Source organism: Rhipicephalus microplus, chromosome 3 (genome assembly GCF_043290135.1).
Source record: "Rhipicephalus microplus isolate Deutch F79 chromosome 3, USDA_Rmic, whole genome shotgun sequence".
Lineage (NCBI taxonomy): Eukaryota > Metazoa > Arthropoda > Arachnida > Ixodida > Ixodidae > Rhipicephalus > Rhipicephalus microplus.
Window position 1 is genome coordinate 218,683,452 of NC_134702.1, and position 22,017 is coordinate 218,705,468.

General features: G+C 44.2%; 1 protein-coding gene across 2 annotated transcripts in view; it reads right to left on the reverse strand.

Moving 5' to 3' along the window:
• Positions 1 to 3,534: 3,534 nt before the first annotated feature.
• LOC142804133 (uncharacterized) overlaps positions 3,535 to 22,017 on the reverse strand; it is a 111,535-nt gene continuing 93,052 nt past the window's right edge. For both annotated transcript variants that reach the window (XM_075890720.1, XM_075890721.1), the window contains 2 exons: positions 12,976 to 13,135; positions 3,535 to 6,995 (listed from right to left, as the gene is read on the reverse strand). In XM_075890720.1, the coding sequence (XP_075746835.1) occupies positions 4,654 to 6,995; positions 12,976 to 13,135 (2,502 nt within the window). In that variant the 3' untranslated portion in view covers positions 3,535 to 4,653. The remainder of the gene's footprint in view (positions 6,996 to 12,975; positions 13,136 to 22,017) is intronic.

The window sequence follows — 22,017 nt, forward strand, 5'->3', positions numbered from 1 at the left end:
TGCATTAGGTAAACTCGGTATTTTTTGAAGCAAATTTTCATGCAAAAAGTGCTTTTATACGGTCTGAGCAGTACCCATTGAATATACGCAGCCAGGAACTTTTTTTAGAGGGAGGGGCCTTTGTTGAAAACCTCGAAAAAGTCATGGTTTCAGTATTTGTTATCGACATAACACTCTGCTTTATATAAATTTCGGGGGATACAGGCCTGGCCTGTTGTGAAACGAACTCTCCGCCTTCTTTTACGTGAAAACATGTTCTCGCTGTGAAGTTATTTAAAGAGGTCATGATATGGTCACCTACCAACTGACGGTTTACGACAAAAAACGAAGGTTTTTGTCGTAAAAATATGCTTGTACAGGTGTGAACACGGGACTGTAAGAGATTAGTTCAGTCGAAATAAGACGTAGAAGTCATCGACTGTAAACTCTATCCACCACCGGGGACGGCCATTTTGTCATAGCATGCGGGACGTAACAAGCCGAAACAGCAGTGTCGTCGTCTGCTACCAAACAGGACCTTCCAAGCGTGGTGAGTGTTTCGAGTGTTGCTTGCAACTTGGTCCGCACGTGCCAGTGGGTTGCAAGTGTTGTGGTGTGTTACCGATAGCATCTTCTTATACGGCGACATCGTGCACGTCACTCATTTTGACTTCAACTCCATCGCAACCCGCTCAAGCGACAAAGAAAGCGCCGAAGACGGTGTGAACCAAGATGCCAATGACCTTGCCGTTGTGGCAAACGTGACAGATGGCTTTCCTCAAGGAGAAGTACCTTTATTTCAAGCATGTCAGGGTGAAAAGTAACGCTGCATTTGCAGTGCTACTTAGCGTCATGAAATTGGCAAAACGTTCACTTTATTGTTGGACGTGCATGCACGACTTTCGGTGCTGAATGTAATAAATAAGTGGTCGTATCAATGCACTGCGTTCGGGCTATTGTTTTTTCATCGGTTGTTGCGTAAGGATAAGCCGAAGTGAACGCATCATGTCAGTGAGACGCTAAGGTCACTCACGATATATATTTTGGCTGAATCTTTACTTCAACTTTGTCGATTACATAAGGTTCCGGTAAAAAAAAATAGCAAGTGTGACGCTCAATTATGATACTGAATGCGAGGACGCTTTTTGACCTCGGAAATGGCTTGCTGCAAGTACCAGCGCTACATGGGTGACGTGGTGGTATTGTTTGACTACCCCTGGAAGTTATTTAGTTCCAGTGGCAAGTTGAAGAACGCAGAATAAGTTAGATTGAACGCGCAGCTGACCACGGAACGCGATCAGCCTCCCGAATGCAAACCGTGCAGCAGCTCGCCCAACAAACGGTTCGTGACGTCACGGCTAGCGATCGCGCCAGTGTTGCCCTACTCTCAGGCTGCTCGCTCGTTTATAAACACATTCTATTGCAAATTAACGGCTCGACCGAATTCATACAAGTTTTACCAGGTTGTGGTGAGCGTACAAGTATCAAGCCACAGAACACTAATCATGAATAAAAATTTAGTGTCATGACCCCTTTAAAACAAAACACTTGTGTCAGATTCGGGTATTTAGTAATGGTGTGTTGAACAAAGGGTAGTTGAAATAAAATTAATCACTTGTGTGTGTGCTTTTCTGTTCATTATTCTCAGAGACCAGGATTGCTTCTAAAGGCTCTTGATTACAGTTGACAGCCAAATTCCAGTTGACAACATCTAATGATGGGAAAATCAACGGCGGTGTTTACGCTGTCAACCAGGCAGTCGGTCTTACATTTCCTTTGGTTGGACAAGTTGACGTTGGAAAAGAATTTAGTGGCACTTACACCGAGAAGCCTGCAATAATTGCATTTACTGTGTGGAAGAAGGTGATGCCATCTTATTGATTGATTGATTTGTGGGGTTTAACGTTCCGAAACCACCATTGATTATGAGAGACGCCATTGTGGAGGGCTCCGGAAATTTCGATCACCTCGGGTTCTTTACGTGCACCCAAATCTGAGCACACGGGCCTACAACATTTTTGCCTCCATCGGAAATGCAGCCGCCGCAGCCGGGATTGGATCCCACGACGTGCGGGTCAGCAGCCGAGTACCTTAGCCACTAGACCGCCGCGGCGGAACTGACGCCATCTTATGCGAAAAGCTTGTCAACTAGCCACATGTTACCAAAGCTGCTATTTTAAAGTTGTGTTTTGCACGAAAACAGCAAAAACATGGTTCCTTGCTGTGCCTGTTTGCATTTCTTGTTTTGTTGCAAGCTTTTCTTTCGCCTGTATAAATCTCTTATTGTGATGGTATTTTGCAAGCTCTTCACTATTCTATTCTATCATATTGATGTCGCATTCTTCTCTTCAGCTTCTACTTTTCATTGCTGCTCACGCTAAATACCAGCGCCAACATGACAAGGCAGAAGTGTGATTCCTCCAGCCATCACAATTGTTTTCTATGTTCACAATTATAAGGAATAAATATGAACACATAATGCTGAGATCTTCCGTTTATATTGCACGATTCAACACTATGCTCATAGCACACACTTGGGTTGTCTCTGCTCATACAATAAATAAAACCATGAGTACCTCATCTGACTTCGTGAAATTCAAAGACTATTTTTTCACGCTTTTTGTATCACTCTGGTGGGAATAGCGCGTTGTTTTGACGAGTTTTAATAAAATAGGACCAAAAGTAAACTACAATTTTTTGCAGTTGCTGGGTACAACGGATAGTATATTTGCAGTAGCCTAAAATTAATACCTACCTATTCTCAATGGTAGTCGCGGAAGAAGGAGCACGGGTCAATTGAGTAGCTTAATGTAGCCATAGAGTCACTTGATCCATGTAGGAGCGTCAGCGGCAAGAAATGCCTGACTGCCAAAGATGTTGTACTGTGATCCCTTTTCAATAGCCCTTTCACTCTTACTAAAAGTATCAAGAGACTTCCGTAGAGTGCACCGACTCTGACCCACCCACCAAGATAGTCGCCCTGTCTCTCTGAAAAAACTCATACGTGAGAAGTGAGAAGTCTCTGAAAAGAGCCACGCATACATTTGCTAGCATGGACTTGAAAATATTAGTGCTAAATATCAGCGTTGTGCCCGACATGCAATACGGTAACTTCGAAACCGAATCTCTTTCGCCCTCTCGAAGCCATCGGCAAAGTATTACCATTAAGGACAAAGCTTTTCGCCAAGTTTGTTTTGTTATCATTTAACATGGTCCCACGTCCTAAATAGAAATTACTACTTCACCGTCTTGTGGAAAGTATCTGCGCCTGGCCTTTCTCCCATTGAACATTGCAAGCAAATCGCTTATGACAGTAATCGATGAAATTTAGTCAATATTATTGTTATTCAGCTCGTGTTATTCAAAACAATAGCCAAATACTGACAAAAAGGACATACGGTACAATAAATTACTTGCTTAGACTTCGCGTAACTGATATGCTGGCGTGCCTTTTTTGCATGAGTGGACAAAATCACTAGTGTTGTCCTCATGGCGTGGTGAATAGAACGAAGCATAAATGAAAGAAATGAAGAGACAACAATCGATAACTACAGATTCATTTCAGTTATGCAGATTTATTTAATAAATTCACAGAATAATAACAGCTTACTGGCCTTATGAGTGGCGTCAAAGCTTCGGTTTTATTTCTATCTTCGTCGACTCCACAGTGTTGAATAGTTGTACTCCATGGTAGTATATGTGTTTTTTCTTGAGCTATCGAATTCCTGTTACCCTGTATTACTCCGCGTCATTTCAAACAAACCTAAGTTTATTTTTTTTTGGGGGGGGGGGCGCTTTCATTCAGTGGTGAGCAACATACTAATACTTCAAAAATGAAGCAAAGAATTATTGGACAGCGAATATCGTTGAAGATAGTGCTTCGACAGCTAGACTTGCCTTATCACTGCAACAATTGCCTTCCTTGTGGCCTCTTTATGCGCAAGATCCTCATTCTGTCCCAAATTTAAGACGGAAAGACGATAAACGTGTGCGCAAAAAATTAGGGAAATTAGGGAGGAGAAAGAGAAAGAGAAGGGTATTAGGATAGGTTATTGTGACAAATGTGAGATCCCTGTTGAGCAATAAAGTAGGAATAAAAAGTGGGACGAACTGAACATGGACAAGAAAGTTAAAAAATTCCAATAAAAAGGAAAAAAGGAAATAGATATACCCAAAGAGAACTTGAATTTGAGAAGGAAAGAAGAAAAAAATGCCATAATTACAGTTTGCGATGACGTGCACCAAGTGGTGGCTAGTTAGTATGTTGTCTATTCATTATATAATTCATTGTTTGTCCAAAGCGGAACGGCACATTGTTCCTTTCGTCTTTTCCTATTATTGCATGCTAACTTTTTACTTGTGCTGTCCTTTTAGTTTTTCATTTTTTGTTCTTCGCATACTTCAACCACAAGACAACCTTTTTTCACTTGACTCACTCCTCAATTTTGATTTTTTAACTTTATTTTCTTTCCTTCCTTTGCGCAATTACTTCTTCATCTTTACCGCACTGGACATTCAGAAAAAGTGCGCCAAGAGAGGATTGAGGCACTGATTGAAGAGGCAGTTCCTGTCTTGATCGAGAAACGTCTCCTTGGCGCAGCTTTGCCTGAAGCGGAGCTACCTGCATAGTGATGTTTCTCTCTCCTGAGCTTCCACATTTTCTTGAACCTTTGCCTAAATTTTAAGGTAAAAGCTAACTACGATCACAAAGGGTGCAACAATTATTGAATAACTTGGGACAATAATATGAGATGCACTTATGGTCGCGTTTTTAATAAAATTATTAGGAGGCTTTGTGGACAGAGGGAGTAATTCAGCGACAGCTGGCTTAGTAGTATCTTCAGTAGCCGATTTTGTTTCGTTTGAGGTAGTCACTGAAGTATTGTCCTCCCCTTGCAAAAGAAAACGGTTGTCAGTACCGTGTTTTTTGTCGGGTCGCGAAACAGAGACTCGTTGAGGTGACGTTTCTTGATGAGTGGCACTCTTTCCTGTACTTCTAGAGTACCATTTTGTCGCAGCATTACGGAGGCCAGCCACAATCGATGCGAAGTTTTGCGCAGACAATATGCCCGACGTGGACACACCAGCTGTTTGCATACTATTGGTAACCTTCATGCCTCCTGTTTGGGCAATTGCAGCATCCTGTGGTATTTTTGACATGGCTTCATTCCTTTCACTGTGAACACGCGTGGTAGCTAAATGGTTATATAAAGGCTCATTTGTTCCAATAACCGGCTTAGGAGCTGCGTTGAGCAGCTCTTCTTTTGGGGCAGTCAAATGAACTGGGGTGACTTCATTCTTACTCGGGGTCGGTACCTGAAATGTCATAAATTCAGGGGCATTCGAAGATGGGGATTTAATAGGAATGACTGGAGGCGTTATTGGCATAGATGATTTAGCTGGCGCGACTGTAGGCCCATCGGCGGTAGGTGAGCGAACCGGCTTGACAACAGGCAGAAATAGAAAAGAGGGTATAACTGGCGCAACTGCAGTACCATTCAAAGTAGGGTATTTAACTGGCACGACTACAGATGCATTTTGCACAGGCGATAGAGCTGGCTTTATGGCAGGCGTGCTCAGGGTTAGGGCTTGAGCTGGTACAACTGCAGGCCGATTTACAGCAGGGGGTTCAGCTTGCATAGCTACTGGTGCCATCGGGGTTGGAGATTCCAATGTTTGTGCTGCAGACGCACTTGATACAGGTTGTTGAAGTGGCGTGACCACAGTCGCAAGTGGAGTTGAAGGTTGAACTGGTATTGCTGTGGGTGTATTTGTAGTGGGATATTTGGCTGGCTTAACTACGAGAACATTGTGAATAGGGGAAAGAACTGGCTGCACTGCAGGTACATCTGGTGTAGGGGGCTGGCCTTGCCCGACTGCTGGTACAATTGGAGTAGGGGGTGGAGCTGGCGTGACAGCAGCCACCTTTAGAGTAGGGGATTCAACGCGTAAATCTACTGTCGTATTTGGTGTAGGCGACTTCACCGGCAGGACAGCAGGTGCACTTGGTGTGAGGTGTTCAGTTGACATGAGTACAGGCACAAGGGAAGAAGGGGGTTGGACTGGTAGGGCTACATTTGGTGTAGGCGAGTGTACTTGCACGACAAGAGGTGCATTGGGGGGTGAAGATAGAGCTGATATAGCTGTGGTTGCATTGGCAGTTGGAGATTCAGCTGGCATGAATACAGACTCATTAGGTGTAGGAGAATGAACTGACACGACTGCAGGCACTTTTATTGTAGGGGTTTGGACTGGCACAACTGCCGACGCATTTAGAGTGGGGGACTTAACTGGTAAGGCTACAATCGCATTTGGTGCAGGGGGTTGAACTAGCGAAACTGCTGGTACAATTAAAGTATGGGGTTGGATTGTCTGGGTTACAGGGGCATTTGAGATAGGGGATGAAACTGGCGTGACTGCAGAAAAATTTTGTGCAGGGGATTCAACTGGTACGACCACAGGTGCATTTGTGGTATGCGCTTGAACTGGCATGGCTGCATGCGTTGGCTGTTGTGCAAGCGTTGGGAGCCTGCTATGAGTGTTCGGAAGAGTGATTGCTGCGTGAGCATGCGTCTTATTAGGACGTGTTGCGTTAGTCACTGATAATACGACCATTGAGCCAGATGCCATCGCAGGCGAGACACTTGGTCTTGTTTCAACAGAATGTCCTTGCGAGGGCTCCAAATGAGGGCCGCCTCCTTTTGGTGGAAAATCTGCGATGCCTTTCATACTGGCTGAAGTAATGATTGATGGAATGTCTAAGGATGCTGCTTTTTGCTCATGATTTGTTGGTGCGTCTTTCAAAATTGTTGGTGTCGGTGATACCGTAGTCGTGTTGTTTGATTCGCTGATAGGTCCAGGTGCTTCTACGAAATTCGTTTCCGTAGAAGGCATGCCGAGTATTCCACTAGATATCTTTTTGTCGAATTTCAGCTGGTGTGATGCGTTGGAGCTTTTTGTGATGTACGTTTCATTGGGCTCATTGTCAGTGGCTTGGGTAGCATTGAAGTGGCCTCCTGCAACATCATTAGAAGTGGAAGAGCAAATGTAAATAAAGCCCGAATCTAGCGTTTAACTCACAGGAACAAGCAGAATTAAAAAAAGGTGCCAAAGCAGTGTTCCAACAAGGCAAAGTGCGATCGCTCTGAGCGCAAAGAGAGTTCCTCTTCTAAAATTTTGTTTTTGCGTGTCCGGATTGAAGATAACAGGCGGCATCCACTTAAATGTTTTAAATAATGCCAGCTCCTATCAAGTAGTGCGAATGTCAGGTGGGTTCTTCCTGCTCTGCTGGCTTAGCTGAGCGCTGCCATGCGGAGGACAATGGTGCACCACTAAGCGAGTGTAGAGCGAAGACCATGTTACCATGGACTTGCTCAGATGTGAAGCGGGTTAAAAGGAAGACGCAATGTAGCCCTACGCTTAGTTACTACGTATCGCCATACCATTTCGCGATACCTACCAACTGTTATCAGCTATGTACAAGTGCTTCAGAACTGAAAAAGAGCAAAAGAGCACGCGAGCTGTGGCCCAGTGAGGGAAAACTGCACCAGCGCGCTCTATAGTCAGAAGAATTGGTACATCTTGATGAGACTGCGTCGGCATATCAAGCTGCCCATAACGCGTTGCTTGCACAATTGCCGGCTTGAGCGAAGTTGTGCTACTACCAACATCGTTCGTGAGATGACACTTTTAAATGCATTTCTTTGTCAGTGTATTTGGCAAAATTTCCGGATGCATACGCGATCGTCATAGCCAAGAATGCCACCACTTTCGCCCTTGACGAGCAGTGATTGATGACAGCAGCGTGGCTTCGTTCGAGCTGGCAATAAGGCGAGCATCATAATATTGAGTTTGCTCAGGCGGATATGCCGACGCACTCTCGTTCGCTGCAGCACTTCTGGTATAGCACACTGGCAGGAAGTTTCGCCGTGCTCGACCACAGCTCGCGTGCTTCGTTTTACTTTTATTGCGATAGCACTCATATGCACACTCTCGGCTGGATTTAGCCACCGGCGTTGGCGTCAGCATGGATGTCACGTACCGTATATGTATACGTATCTATTTAATGAAAACGCAAGAAAGAAATAAACCAAGAAAAAAAACAATCCCTCGCGTGGAATCGTACGTGGCACCTCCTTGTCGGGAATGCGACGCGTTAACTAGTGAGTCATGGAGAGTTACCTTCTTCAAAGTTCAAATGGCAAGCTATTTATATCTACCACTTACCTCTGTTGGCGGGCATCTCGGTGGGGTGTGGGAACTATCGTGTTTTCAGCACTATCAGCAAGATGGCACAATGAGTGCGCGGCGGCTCTCATCACTCACGCGTACTTTGGCAAGTAAAGAGAAGGCGAGTGTACGATCACTCGCACGCTCTTATCTCTCTGTGGGAACGATGATCCGTCTTGGCTAGCAACGGGTTTGACTGTAACAATTCTTTTGTAGTTACGGGGCGCACAAAGGTCACTGCAATCGTTGCAGAGCCTTCGTTTGTTAAAAGAGCGCGCTTTTCAGACACACGAACTAACAACTGAGACGCTTATCCGCATTCATCTGCACCCGTGAGTACGTTTTGTGCGTCACTTATGCGTGAGAAACTTAGGACACGTTTCAATGTGTCTGTCATTCTGCGCGCAATCTTCCATTTTGTAGCTATTGCATTCATTGCTTCGCCTTTGCGGCAAAGCTGTGACCATTTTTCAGCTCCTGTACTCTTATTGGAAAAAATGCGTTCGTCGTGCCGTTTTCATGCGGACCTGTCATCATTACTGTATGTTTCATTCATTATCTCTGTGGTCTATCAGTCATTTTTTTATCTAAATAGTTTCTACATTATCATGTCTATCCCGTACAGCCTAAGCGCCTGTTTTTTGTGCTTTTTGATCTTGCAATCACTATCCCATTACACACCGTAAGGTAGCCAACTGGACATTGATCTGCATATCCTCGCTGCCTCTTTTTCTTTGCCTTCTCCTTTCCTTTCCTTTTATGCAGAATCAACATTTGTTTATGGCGTAAGACACCCAATAAAAGAAGATTAGGATATCATAGCATTCATAGAAAACGTCACGCAGTAAATTTATGTGCTATCACATGAAATATAAAATCAACCCTTTTGCTCAAGAAACAAGTCTTGCCTAGGTGCTACCACCGTAAATATTGTTCTTTTCAGCCGTAAACATGGTTTTGAAATCTGTGATTACGATAATATAATGCGCGCACTGTGCTACAGTGTCCACTATCATTTATTGTTAACATCCATTTTGACATAAAAATCTGAAAAAGAACTGCGTCAATAGCTGTAATTGTATAGAATACTCAATCAATTTGTAGAATGCTGTAGCTAACAAGAGTTTTAAACGATAAATTCAGCTGGCACATTGGAAAAAAGGTATTGTGGCAAATGGCATAGAGCCGTATAGATGTGCATACTAATTCCGAGAATGGCATGAGATTTCATATGCGTTTTTAAATGTTATAAACAAGTGGACTCGTAGGATGAAAAAGAAATTTTACACTTTGAAATATTTTTTTGCTCACAACACATTAGGTGGAATAATAGTTTGCCTTTACTGCTTACTGCCCATTTGAATATTTTGAGAAAAATGGCAACAATATCATTGTTTATTCTAAGCGGACATGGCTTATAAATTTATGGTCCTAATTATTTCGATAGTAGTGTGTTTTTTAGGTAAGTTGAGAAGCAATACATCATTGCTAATATATTCGAGCATTTTGTTCGCCGTTTAAATAATACTCGTTGTAGTTACTCAACTTAATGTTCCAGAAAAATATGTATATATGGTTAATCGTGATCGTCGTATGGTGAAAAATAGCGCACTCGGGCCTAGTATCATTAAGGAGAGGCTGTTAAGGTGGAGAGTCTTCACCCCAGAAAACGAAAAGCCATAGTACAAGCAATACACACTGTTCACAGATAGCAATGAACTGAGTCTCCACGATTCGTAATTGCATATGTGCTAAGGTGCGTGGGCATTTATATATATAATATCGAATATTCCAGCGTTATTTTAGGAAGTAGCTCCAGTGTTGTCGGTGGACGTGTTGCTGATGATTATAGATGGGCGGCGAGAAGAAGGATAACATAGAAAAAAGAGCTTCAGTATACGAGCAATAGAATATGAGCATGAAAGTCCTGTTCTGGCCTAGGTGTTTATTGCGGGACATTCTTTCTGTTGACAAAACCAGGGAACGAAGTAGGAAGTTTTAACTTCAATGGCGTCGTTGGAGCGGCTGTGCAAGAACGGAAGCGTCGTCACGGCCAGCGTATTGCGAGCAATCATGCCCTGATTTACGAACTCAGTCCACCATTCCATATTCTGCTCAAGCGGACTCTCTACTTGGTTACCTTAATCAGAAGAACGTGGAGCTCATCAACTTCAATAAGGAAATCTTCGATGCAACTCACGTTGAAATTGACAAGGAGAATTTCGAGGCCGTGGAAGAGTATTGGCAAAAGGTGTCTTACGCCGTGTCCCTGCGCGGTTCTTTCACCGCGAGGTTGCAAGGCGACAGCGACAACAAAGAGGCATTCAACGTTGGAGGCCATATTATTGAAAATCGACGCCAGTGGTGCCAGCACCTGAACACATAATGAGCTTAATGACTTTCCACCTCGAATGACAGACACCACGCACAATCAAGGAACCATGGCGCATTACCGCACTCTGCTCCTTCCGAAACTAGAGTCTGTCGTTTTCCGGCGCATTTCGCGGTGGGTGGCCCTCCTGGGACCATTTCAGCACCACGATTAACTTCCATGGCACAATTTGGTCGACGTGACTTCATTACGTTTGGCCACTCCAAGGACTGCAATGTCGGGTATTCAAGGCGCAGCGGACGGGTAGCTTAGACTGTTTGAGACCAATGTAGGGACGTAGTGGCAACCGAGGAGGCCTTGAAGGTACCCGAAATGTGTACGGTAACAAGGTCACCGATCAGCAGTGAAGCCTTAGAGCAACTCTTCGTGAAGAACTTTGACAGTGTGTACAACTTACAGTCGACACAGGACACCGTATGGAAATAAGCTTGTTGCATTCATATGACCCCTACTGGACGGAAGTGACTAGACGGATCTAGTGATTTGGCGACCGTGGAAAACAAGCTCAAATGAACCGTTGAAGAAAGATTGGAATTGTCGGGAAGTCCACCCACTACAACTCTATTCATAAACAGCTGCACGACTTCGCTTTCCTACACTGCGATGCTTTTGGGACAAAAGCTTCTCGGCGTCATCGAAATCAAGCTACTTGCCGAGGCAAAGGACAAAGCTCTGTCAGAACTTGCGGCATTCGACGAGAGCACCTTCAAACTTTATGGTTGAAACCAAGTGCCGCTGAAGACTGAAGCTCCAGCGGCACTTGGTTTCCAAGGAACAGTCTGCACTATTGAAGTAGAATTGTGCGGCAAGGGCAGGGTAATTTATGCAAGAATAGACAAGGTTATTGGAAGTAGCACATCTACAAGATGTCTACTATACCAATCACCATGCAATCATCCACCAAGACGCAGCCACGTCAAAGCTTTGCGCTGTGTTAGACGTTTCACCGCATGCACTAGGTCATCCATGTCAGAGCTGCGTGATGCTCGAGGGTAACATCGATGCTCATGTTGTGCAGGTGAGTACTTATTGCGATCCAATTGTTTTCAATCGGGGAGCAGAGAGGGCGTGCGTTGGTGCGTATGAGCCTTTGCTGGGGACAACACGTGTGCTGGCATGAGCTTAGGTGACAGAAAAGGCTGACAATTTAGTGGCCAATATCCCGTTTTTTTTTCGTTGAACATGCAGACAATAAGAAAATTAGCTACTAAGTGTGCCTAATCAGAAATTAAATAAATCTCAAAATAGGCATGGTGCTAACATCAAATAGCCAGGTTGGCGCAAAGCGGTCACAAACTACAACCCTGAACACTTTTTTTGCCTGCTACGGTTGTACAGTGTGTATTGCTTGAAGATCGACTGTTTGTTTACCGGCAACGTCCTCAGTTATTGAAGAGCTTTGTCTTAATAGCCCAAGCGCAAATTCTCGCCGCCAAGACCAAGTGGCACTTGTGAGGCAAGGTACTCCACAACGGAGAAGAAGCGCTCACTGCAGGACACTGATGCACAGAGACAATTTTTTGTTACTCTTAAGGGTGATTCAGTTCTGCAGCCTATGTAATGAGAGCATTTGCTGGTACGTTCTGCTAAATAACATCTGCAGTCAGACTGGGCTGCGCTTGCAACATGTCGTGGTAACATATTCCTAACGCGCAAATTTAAAGCTGACATACCGTCAGAGAACATATAAAAAAGTGGTTTCCAGTGTATCGTAAACCTCATATCTACAAATCATTAACAAAATGATTTGCTTATAAAGAAGTAAAAGTAGTAAAGAACAGTTGGTAATAACAGCGCGACATTGCAGTACAGGTGGCATCACTTTCTAATAATGCTATGTAGTCATGGTGTGTTATTCTTTTTCAAGCTTGCTGGGACATACACGTTGAAGTGCATATTCTGTAAATTTACAGCCGATGTAAGCAATTTATTTTTATGAATATAATGCAATACAGTAAGCAGTCGAACAAATGTATTACAATGTGGCGTTTAGTGATTGAGCGGTGAATACTGGGATGCACGTATACTACAGGTACAGAGAAGAGTGGGACCTTGGGCTGGTTGGTGCTCAGTCATATTTGCAAGTTTTTTTAGTGCGCAAACGTTGGCAAAAAGGGGACAGGTGGACAAAAAAGAGCGCCGGCAGGGTAGACAGTGCTCTTTCTATCTACCCTGCCCCCTTTTTTTCGACGTTCGCGTGCTGAAAAAACTTGCAGATACATACGTTAGTTTTGCAAAACTGCCCCACCTGAATTTGTAATGTAAGTGATATTAACGAACTCCAAATGCAGCGATGAACCGATCACGGCTTTAAAAAATTCAGGGACAAAATACCTTGAGATGTTTAAAGTGCAATGCACTGAAGTGTGCTTTACCTTTTACACTTGGGTGATTCTTGAAGGGAACCTTCATTTGGTTATCTTCGCAGTAAATTTGTGCGTCGGAGCCTTCATAACCCGAAGTAAACACCTTCAGGCACGCACCCCGGTTGCAGTAGCCCTTTGAGTTTATTATCTTGCCGGTTCCAACAAAGTACTAAAAACAAAATACCTATATATTAGTAGAAAACTTTTTATCTTGCAATTATCGAGGGCTTGTTTGTTTAGTAGAGCTAGCACTAGAGGTACTTATTCGGTATGTTTTTATTTGTGTGCAAATTAGTTTGGTTGCATTCGGTGCATTCTGAGCAACGTGCTTAACAACCAAATCAACTCTTTGCAATTATGTGACTTACGACGCCTGTCAAAGGTTTGTTCTTGCTTGGTTTCCTTCAATTTTTTGTTTGTTTAAATGCATCATTCTATGAGATTTTTCACCCAGCAAGCATTCACGAAATTTTCGCAAGGAATATTCTTAGTGTTATTAGGTAATATGGGAAGGTAACGATGGTGTCATTGGCATTTTATAGTCTGTATAGACTACGCAACTCCTCCCACGTGCTGAGCAGCTTCCAAGCATGGCTGCACGTTTCCTTAATACACCCTTCAGGCACGTGATGAGTTCTATTTGAATTTGTTAATCTCCCGCACCATATCTTGAATGCACTGAACATTTCATTCCAAGGAAAAGAAACAAGTATTATGTTCTTTTGTAAGAGCTTTAGTAATTTATTACAATAAGCAGATAATGAATGAATGCTTCATTGCCATTTATATGGAGCCGAAATGCTAGAGGACCGTATACTGTGTGATGTCAGTGCACGTTAAAGAACACAACATAGTCGCAATTCCCGTACATCTCCAATACGGCGTCTCTAACTATTGTATCGTGATTTATGGGCGTAAAACTGTAGGTATCAATCAACCAATAATAAATTTACCGTGCCCAAGAGCAAGCTTGTGGCTTTTGCGCAGGTGCACGCAAAAATATAACAATAAAGATAAACAATACAACACACTCTCGAGAAACAGAAATCAAATATTAGGTGTGTATACACAAAGACAATAAGAACCAAGGGCAAAATGGGAACAATAAAAGACAAGACAACAATCACGACATGGCATTGCAATAAAAATGGGACTATACAAAACATTGTGGAATGTTTTCTCAAAAATGCAAAAGGGAAGAATCTGTAAACTATGAAAAACTATCTTAAGACAGTGCAGAAGTGCAGAGGGAAGATGAAAACAATGAAAAACATCATGATCATGAATGTTCATTATATAGAATTCAGTTGATTATATAGACTTTGTATTTTGTGAGGCCAACTGCCAGCTTCTGTTGAAAGAAGTTGGCAGGTACAATAAATGGTCAATATTCTGTAGTTAACGTGCGCGGTATCTGAAAATTCACATGACTGAGAAACAAAGGGCATGATCTATTGCCGTGAACTAGTTTGTAGAAAAGTAAGACGTCAGCGCAATTTCATCGGCAGTGAACTGAACGCAATGATATAATTTGGCAGCGTTAGTACAATACCCAGAACCATTTCTAGCATAAAGCATGGTTGTAATTGCTCATGAATTTCTTTCCTGCACTCGCTAAATGGGAATTTAGCGATTTAGCGACGTCATTCTAATGGAGATTTAGCGATGCGATTTCAGATCACAGATGCGTACTTCGGTTGAAGAAGACATATAGTGGTGTACAATTTTTGAAAAACTGTAGGAGAACTGAGTTCTGGATAGGTTCTGCAAACACAACCAAGAGAACGAAAGCCTTGCGCGGCAGCACGTTTTGTGTGAACAGAAAAATTGAATATACTATAAAAAAACTCAAAAACCCCACATAACGACACAGTATTGACAAAGCATAGGAATAAGACGATGGATGTTTCGCACGATATACTCATGAAATTGGTCTTTGAAGTATTCAGGGAAAGGTTATTGTTGTCGCACCATTTCTAAGAAGAATGCAAATCTGACTGCAGCAAGTGACAGTTGTTAATGAATAAAATTCCTTAATTATGTTGTCATAACCATACAAGAGAAAACAAATAACGTATTACAGAAAGAACACGGTAAAAGTAAATTAGGAGTAGGTGTAATACCGACCCTTCAGGGACTCCACCAGTCGCTTTGTACAACGAAGATGTTCGGCCATTTACGGCAACATATCATGATCGATCAACTGATAACTGCGCGGGAGATACACGACAACAAGAAAAACAACAACAATCAATGCATTTATCAATATTAAAATATTCAACAACTATTGATCTTCTTCTTCTTCTTCTTCTATTATTATTATTATTATTAATATTATTATTATTATTATTATTATTATTATTATTATTTCACTTCTAGTTATGTTACTTCTAAACATAAATATAATCAAATCGCAGGCTCGAATTCTGTCGACAATCACGTCTCGGTTGCAATCGCTGCGAGAAAAAAATTTTAGTGCCATAGTCTCTAACTACTCCTACTTTTTGCGAACCTTGACTATGCAGCAGCTTCATACACTGCCCAAAGCTGGAAGAATGCGGCACCCCCGGTCGCAGACGGCATTCTTCACGTACTCAAGCTTTTCCCCGGTGAAAGGTAAGTTATTTATGCGGTGATCTTTGTGCAGCTTCTGCATCACTTTTTTAACACGGAAGTATTTATTCCGTGATCCACCACGACTCCACGGACGTACTTAAGTCATAAATATGACATAGGAAAATAAATTGTAACAGATCGGAGAGACAGAACAGCTGCTGAGGGGCGTTGAACAAGCGACCTTTCAATGCGGAGCGTAAAGCGCTAACCACTAGGCGAAGAAGCATACGCTGCCAAGAATGCTAATGGCAAGCAATTTATATACACTCTGTACTGTATGTGGTCCTCAGACCAGAGCAATTTCAGCACCTTTAGTCATCGGTTACGAGCTAGCCGGAGAAGCGTGCTTTAAGCGCACTCGCTCAAAAGGTCGTGACCCCACGCCACTTTGCGCGCCTCCACATGGCGTGGTCAAAGAGCACATAAATGCTATCTGGCGTGGTCGCTTACTGGTGCACGCTTTCATTTCGGGATTTGGGCGCTTTGTACTATTGTTCTTTCACCACTAGTCCGCTTTAAAGTTGCAGCGATGAAAGATAGCACGAAGCTCACTTCGCTCGCTGCCGTGGCCGCGTTTACAAAAGGAGCACGCTGGTCACACATGAAGAAGTAAGTATTGTGACAGTTGTTTGCAATTCACTTTCGTTTTATACCGCTTTATAAAAAGAGGAAACAGCCACTATTGTTAGACAGCTGAAATGTAGGTTTAGGACGATAATATTCCCTACTTCTTCTGCGTGCTGCCGGGCAGTGCCCTTTAGACAAACGCAACAACAAAAACGCACGTTTAGTTTATTGAGGAAGAAAGAGCGGCGTAGTTATCGCTATGGATGGATGGATGGAGTGATATGGCTGTACTCTTTAGACCGGGTGGTGGCTAACGCCACGAAGCCGTAATACTTAGTGAACCAAAACTAGATTTATTTTTTTCTCTAAATAGGGAGGTTGAGGACTCGTACTTTGCAGTGAAGGGTTTATTTTCACTCGTGCCTTGACTTTAGCCACCAATCAGATAACCCCTGTCTAGTTAATTCTACCCGCTAAAAGTTTATTTTTCCCTCCCTGTCCCTAAACCCAAGTGCTTTGAAGAACTCTGCACCATCATCCTGAACTATAGGGTGAAGCCCTTGACAGAACATTATCAAGTGTTCGGCAGTTTCCTCCTCCTCCCTACACGCATTGCATACCATGTCTACCCCTTTGTAGTTGGCCCGATATGTCTTTGTTCACAATACTTCAGTCCTTAGCTCAAACAGTAGAGAACTACCCCGAGTATTATCACAGATCCTTTCTTTGGCAATTTCCTGCTTAAAATTCGGATAGATATGTAGTGCGGACTTCTTAATCATGCGAATTCCTCATATATCGGTCTCAGCTTTCCTTCAACTTCTTCTTAACCGATAATTCTTTTTGGTTTGGCTACCTGCTGTTTTTCAAGTATTTACCTGTCAATTTTCTGGTTCACTTCCTCCGTTTGTATCGACATTCTTCATGTACAAGTAGCTGAACACCCTCCTCACTCCTCCCCCATTTCTCTCAATCGCTTCTCAAATTTTATCTCGCTTTTAGCTTCTCTGCCCTCAAATGATGTCCATCCCATATAACCTCGTACTACCTGATTTGGTGTATTTGCGTGAGCTCCTAAGGCAAGCCTACCTATTCCACGTTGCTTAATTTCTAATCTTGCTTGAACTCTTGATCTCATGCACAAGACTGCATTGCCGAACTTCACACCAGGAACCATGACCCCTTTCCATATTCCTCTCACAACATCGTACCTATTGTAATTCCACACTGCCCTGTTTTTCATTACCGCTGCATTCCTGTTACCTTTAGTCGTCACGTATATTTCGTGTTCCCTTAGGTACTCGGCCCCATTGCTTATCCATACGCCCAGATATTTGTATTTATCTGTCATCTCTAGCGTGACCTCCTGTATTCCAAGCTCATTCAAAGCTAAGTTCATTATCATTAAAAATCATGACTGCTGATTTTTCCTTACTCAATCTGATATCCAACCTATCTCCCTCACTACCGCATATGTCCATCAATCTCTGCAATTCTTGCTTGTTGTCGGCCATTAGCACTATATCATCTGCGTGCCCCCGTTTTACTTCTGCGGGCTTGCATACCTGTTTTCCCCACTTTATAACTACCTTGTTACCTTCATAGATATCCATTAAAGATTAGTGACTCCATCTGCCGCATCTAGTGCATCCAGTATTCTCCACAAGTCCTCTTGAACCATGCTATCGTACGCTCTCTTGATATCTGAAAACGCTAGCCACAGGTGCCTGTGTTTCTTTTCTGCTATTTCGATGCATTGCTATGCCCATTAACTTTTGCGCCGCAAGCGGAATTCAAGAGCGTCCTCTCCAGAATGGTCAGTATAGGCAGACGCTCTGGTTGGGCTGTGCTGGCCTCAGTGTTAACACGTTTGGAAAAACGAACAAACTAGTTTGCATGTTTTGCGCATCAGTGAATAAAGCAGACCATCCGTGAAACAATAAACCTGATTCATTCTTACGAACAAGAAGTTTTTGTTAAGTGGAAAATGTGGCAAGTAGGCCTTTTGATTACAGCGTGCAGACTGCGCATATAGGCGTCGCAAGATTTTCGGTAGCCACGTTGTTAAATATTATCATACACCTTTGCTGTGTAACCTCACCTTGTTTTACGCACGTATAGCATTCTTCAGTGCTTTCGTTGTGCATAGAGGGAAGACGACGACGATGTTCTGAAGCACTGCCTGTGTTAGATAAGTTCATTATTTTTCGCTAGTTTTTCTAGTCTAACAGTTCCTATTACTTGTTTGGGCTTCGTACTCATACCGTGACGACCTGGAGGTCCCCGCCCACCCGGAAAAGCACGTCAAACGGACTTCTAGACGGCCTGTGCCTTACCAGCCACGGCACGGAACATCGCCGCCAGATGCACTCGACGCCGCAACTATAGCAGCGGCGGCAACTGCTACTCCTGGAGCCTCTGTAGAAGGAACTACAGTCCATGGCCCTGCGAACAAGAGACTACGGGACGAAAAAGACGGCTCTGATCCTTCAGATGAAAATGCAGAGGATATGGAATACAGTCGTCACCAGTCTCAGCCAGCGCAACACGACAGGGGGATCTGCGAAGGGCAGCAACACGGAAACACAGACCAGGATTTTGCACGCATACGGATTCCAATGCTGCTCGCAGCTCTCAAAGCCCTTATCCGCGCAAATCCTTCGTCAAGAAATATTCCATAGGTGGAAGCAATTCTCACAATAGAGCCGTTGGTGTCGACGTCTTACGCACCATAGGGGCGTTCTTCCTCGCACTAGTAATTATGGCTTCCCCAACGACATTTTCACCTGAACTGACCATTCACAGAATCTTACGCACACGCACCACATTCCAGTGGAACGCTCGTGGCCTTCGCTCGAAGCTCTCAGACTTCTGGCGAGTGGTGCGAGTATACCGATCCCCATTCATCGTCATTTCTGAATCACGCGTCGACGTGAATTCCAGAATGAATGGATACTATTTTCATCACTCAAAGCGACCTGACGGTATCAGCAGATTACTCATCAGCTTTCGTAAATACATTCTGGTCTTCGCGATCAACATCGCGCCCCACTGCGACAACGAATATGTGTGTGCCATAACAATAATAGGTAAACAGGAATACACTCTCATCGGAGCATACCTGGAACCAGGCAGGCCTTTTGATGCTTCAAGACTTGAAAACTTGATTTGAAGGACAGCTTCCCCACACATCATTCGTGGAGACTTCAATGTCTACGATGAAATTTTGGCAGCTCACACACTTGTTCTCGAGGAGCTAAGCTTGCAGAGCTGCTTTCAAAACATTCAATTGAACCTCTAAATGATGAGAGCATCACCTTCCTACGAGGCACCATGACTACCAGCAGCATCGATGCGACCTTCGTTACTAATTCAGTCACTCGCAACTTTAACTGGTGCACCGACTTGGAAACGCCTGGGAGTGATCACTATCCAATCATAATATCAGCTGCTGGTGTAAATATGACATCAAAGAAAACCGTCATGAGATCCACAGATTGGAAGGCGCACAAAAATGCAGCAGGAAAGGGAATCACTGCTGCTACAAAGGATGATGAATTACTCGCTACGATGACTCATTGCCTAAAAGATTGCACACACGTTTCAACTAAACACGACAGATTTCCGTCAACTGATGAGTTTGAAAGACTGTGTGCTATTCGCAGGTGAGGTGAACGGAAAGTTCTGCGCACAAAAAGTTTAGAAGACCTCCGAGCCTGTCGACGAACACAGCGTCATACTCAGCGCAACCTAGATAAACGTAGCTGGCAAAAATGGCGTGACTTTTCCTCTACACTAGATGTTCGCCAACCTGTGTCCAAAACTTCGCGGGTTTTTAGAGGCATGCGCAAGCCACTCCAGCAGCCTTACCCTTTCGCCTCACTCTCCCTGCATGAACGAAAATTCCTCAAAGAGCTCTCAGAAGCATATTGCGCACTGATATCAACAAATTCAACGCTTTGGACCGCATCTGCAGGTAACCAGCCTGGCATTTCACGGGTGGCAGTGCCAGCGCTAGACATACCTTTTACAATTGAGGAACTGAACACTGTTATCGGTCAGTCGAACAGGCGCACATCAGCTGGCCATGACAAAGTAACCTATGAAGACATTGCAAAGCTACCCCACGCGTTCAGCCTACGACTCCTAAAATACTATAATTCCTCGTGGATGTCTGGAGTGGTCCCCGCTGAGTGGAAGCTGGTGAAAATAGTGCCTATTTTGAAACCTGGTAAGCAGCCAACAAGCTACACCTCTTTCCTGCCTGTCGCCCTACTGAGTTGCGTTGGCAAACGCATGGAGCAAATGATTCACAAACAATTGAGCTGGTTCCTAGAAAGCCGCAACGAGTTTCCGCAAAAAATGAATGGGTTCCGCCAAGGCAGGTCGACTATCGACAATGTCATCGGACTTGTCTCTTCCCTTGAAAAGGACCTCTCAGCAGGACGAATCCTGACAGCCATATTCCTTGACATCAAGGCTGCTTTCGATTCAGTCTTTCACCATGCCATTCTCGCAACAATAGAAGATCTTGGCCTAGGAGTGAATCTATACAAATGGAATGAGAATTATCTAGAAGATGTTAAGGGTCGAAGGGAAGAAGTTGCAGATGACGGCAACCCACCGTTGCCATCAGTTGTTGCGAATGGGGTTCTACCCGGTCTTCTGTGGTAGCGTTGTGTAACCGGGTGGAGGAACTGAACCGCTTACAAGAAGAGGATACGAAAACAAAACAGGTTTATGACACTATATACACTTATTTACAGCAAAGAAAGGTCTGTGGTTTCACAAACCACGAGCGTGGTGGTTGAACCGTTACATGGTTCAGAGCGACGTCCAGCACTCTGCGGCGTTGTTTTAAGCCCTGTCGGGCTCCTCCTCTCCGAGTGGAACACCAGTCACACACACACAACGGGTGAGGGGGACGACCATGCACGGTCCACGTGAACGTCCAATATTGAGTCGTGAACACCGCACTGCAAGGTGGCGCCAGCAGGGCTCTTCCTCGTCGTGTGTGTGCCGCTAGTCGAGAGTTCCCACGATCCTGACAGCGTACATCAAAGGGTCTGCCGCACAGCTCACCTAATTGGCGGGGTGATTTGCGGTGGCCGCCGCGGTCTCTTCCAGGAACATGCTGTCTTTGTTGTCCTCTCTCGTCGTGGCGTCGTGGTGACAAGACGTCTCATCCTCCGGCTAGCAGCGACAATGCCTGGCGGGCATAGGCAGCCGGCCGGTCGTCTACTTGATTGGGGATTAAAAGGAGCGCCGCTCTCCTGTCAGCTCTGGCGCCGGTCACAACCGCTTCCCCGTCGCCAGATGAATCACTGAGGTCATCAGGCACTGCTGCGGTTTGAAGGGACGACAAAAGGGTCCGCATTTGAAAGACAGGAACTCGTCTTTGCTTGCCGCATTGTCTGGGTAATTACTCAAATCTTCGACAGCGTCTGGCAGACTAGGTGCCTAAGGGATTGAGAGCCTCCACAGTGCACCGGCTTACGCACAATGGCGTCTGCCCAGAAGAATTTCCAGGCCAAACTTAACAGCTCCTCCGCCGCCCGGAAAATCTCGGCTGGCCAGCGCTCTCAATCGCTGGGCAAGAAGAGAATGGTTGGTGACGAGGACAATGGCCTGGCTTTCTCCCTCTAGCTGCGAACTCGAAACCAACTCCCAAACCAGCTCACAATGATATACAACAGCAAGGCGAACCACACAACACAATACCATGCCGCAGTCAAGTACATTGGACGCACTTAAAACTGTCCAGGCTTCTCAAGAAACACAAACAAAAGAAAAACCTGTACGCTAAAATTTTGAGACCATTTGGTGCCGCCAAAGTTACAACAATCATGGACGTGGAGATGCTTACCA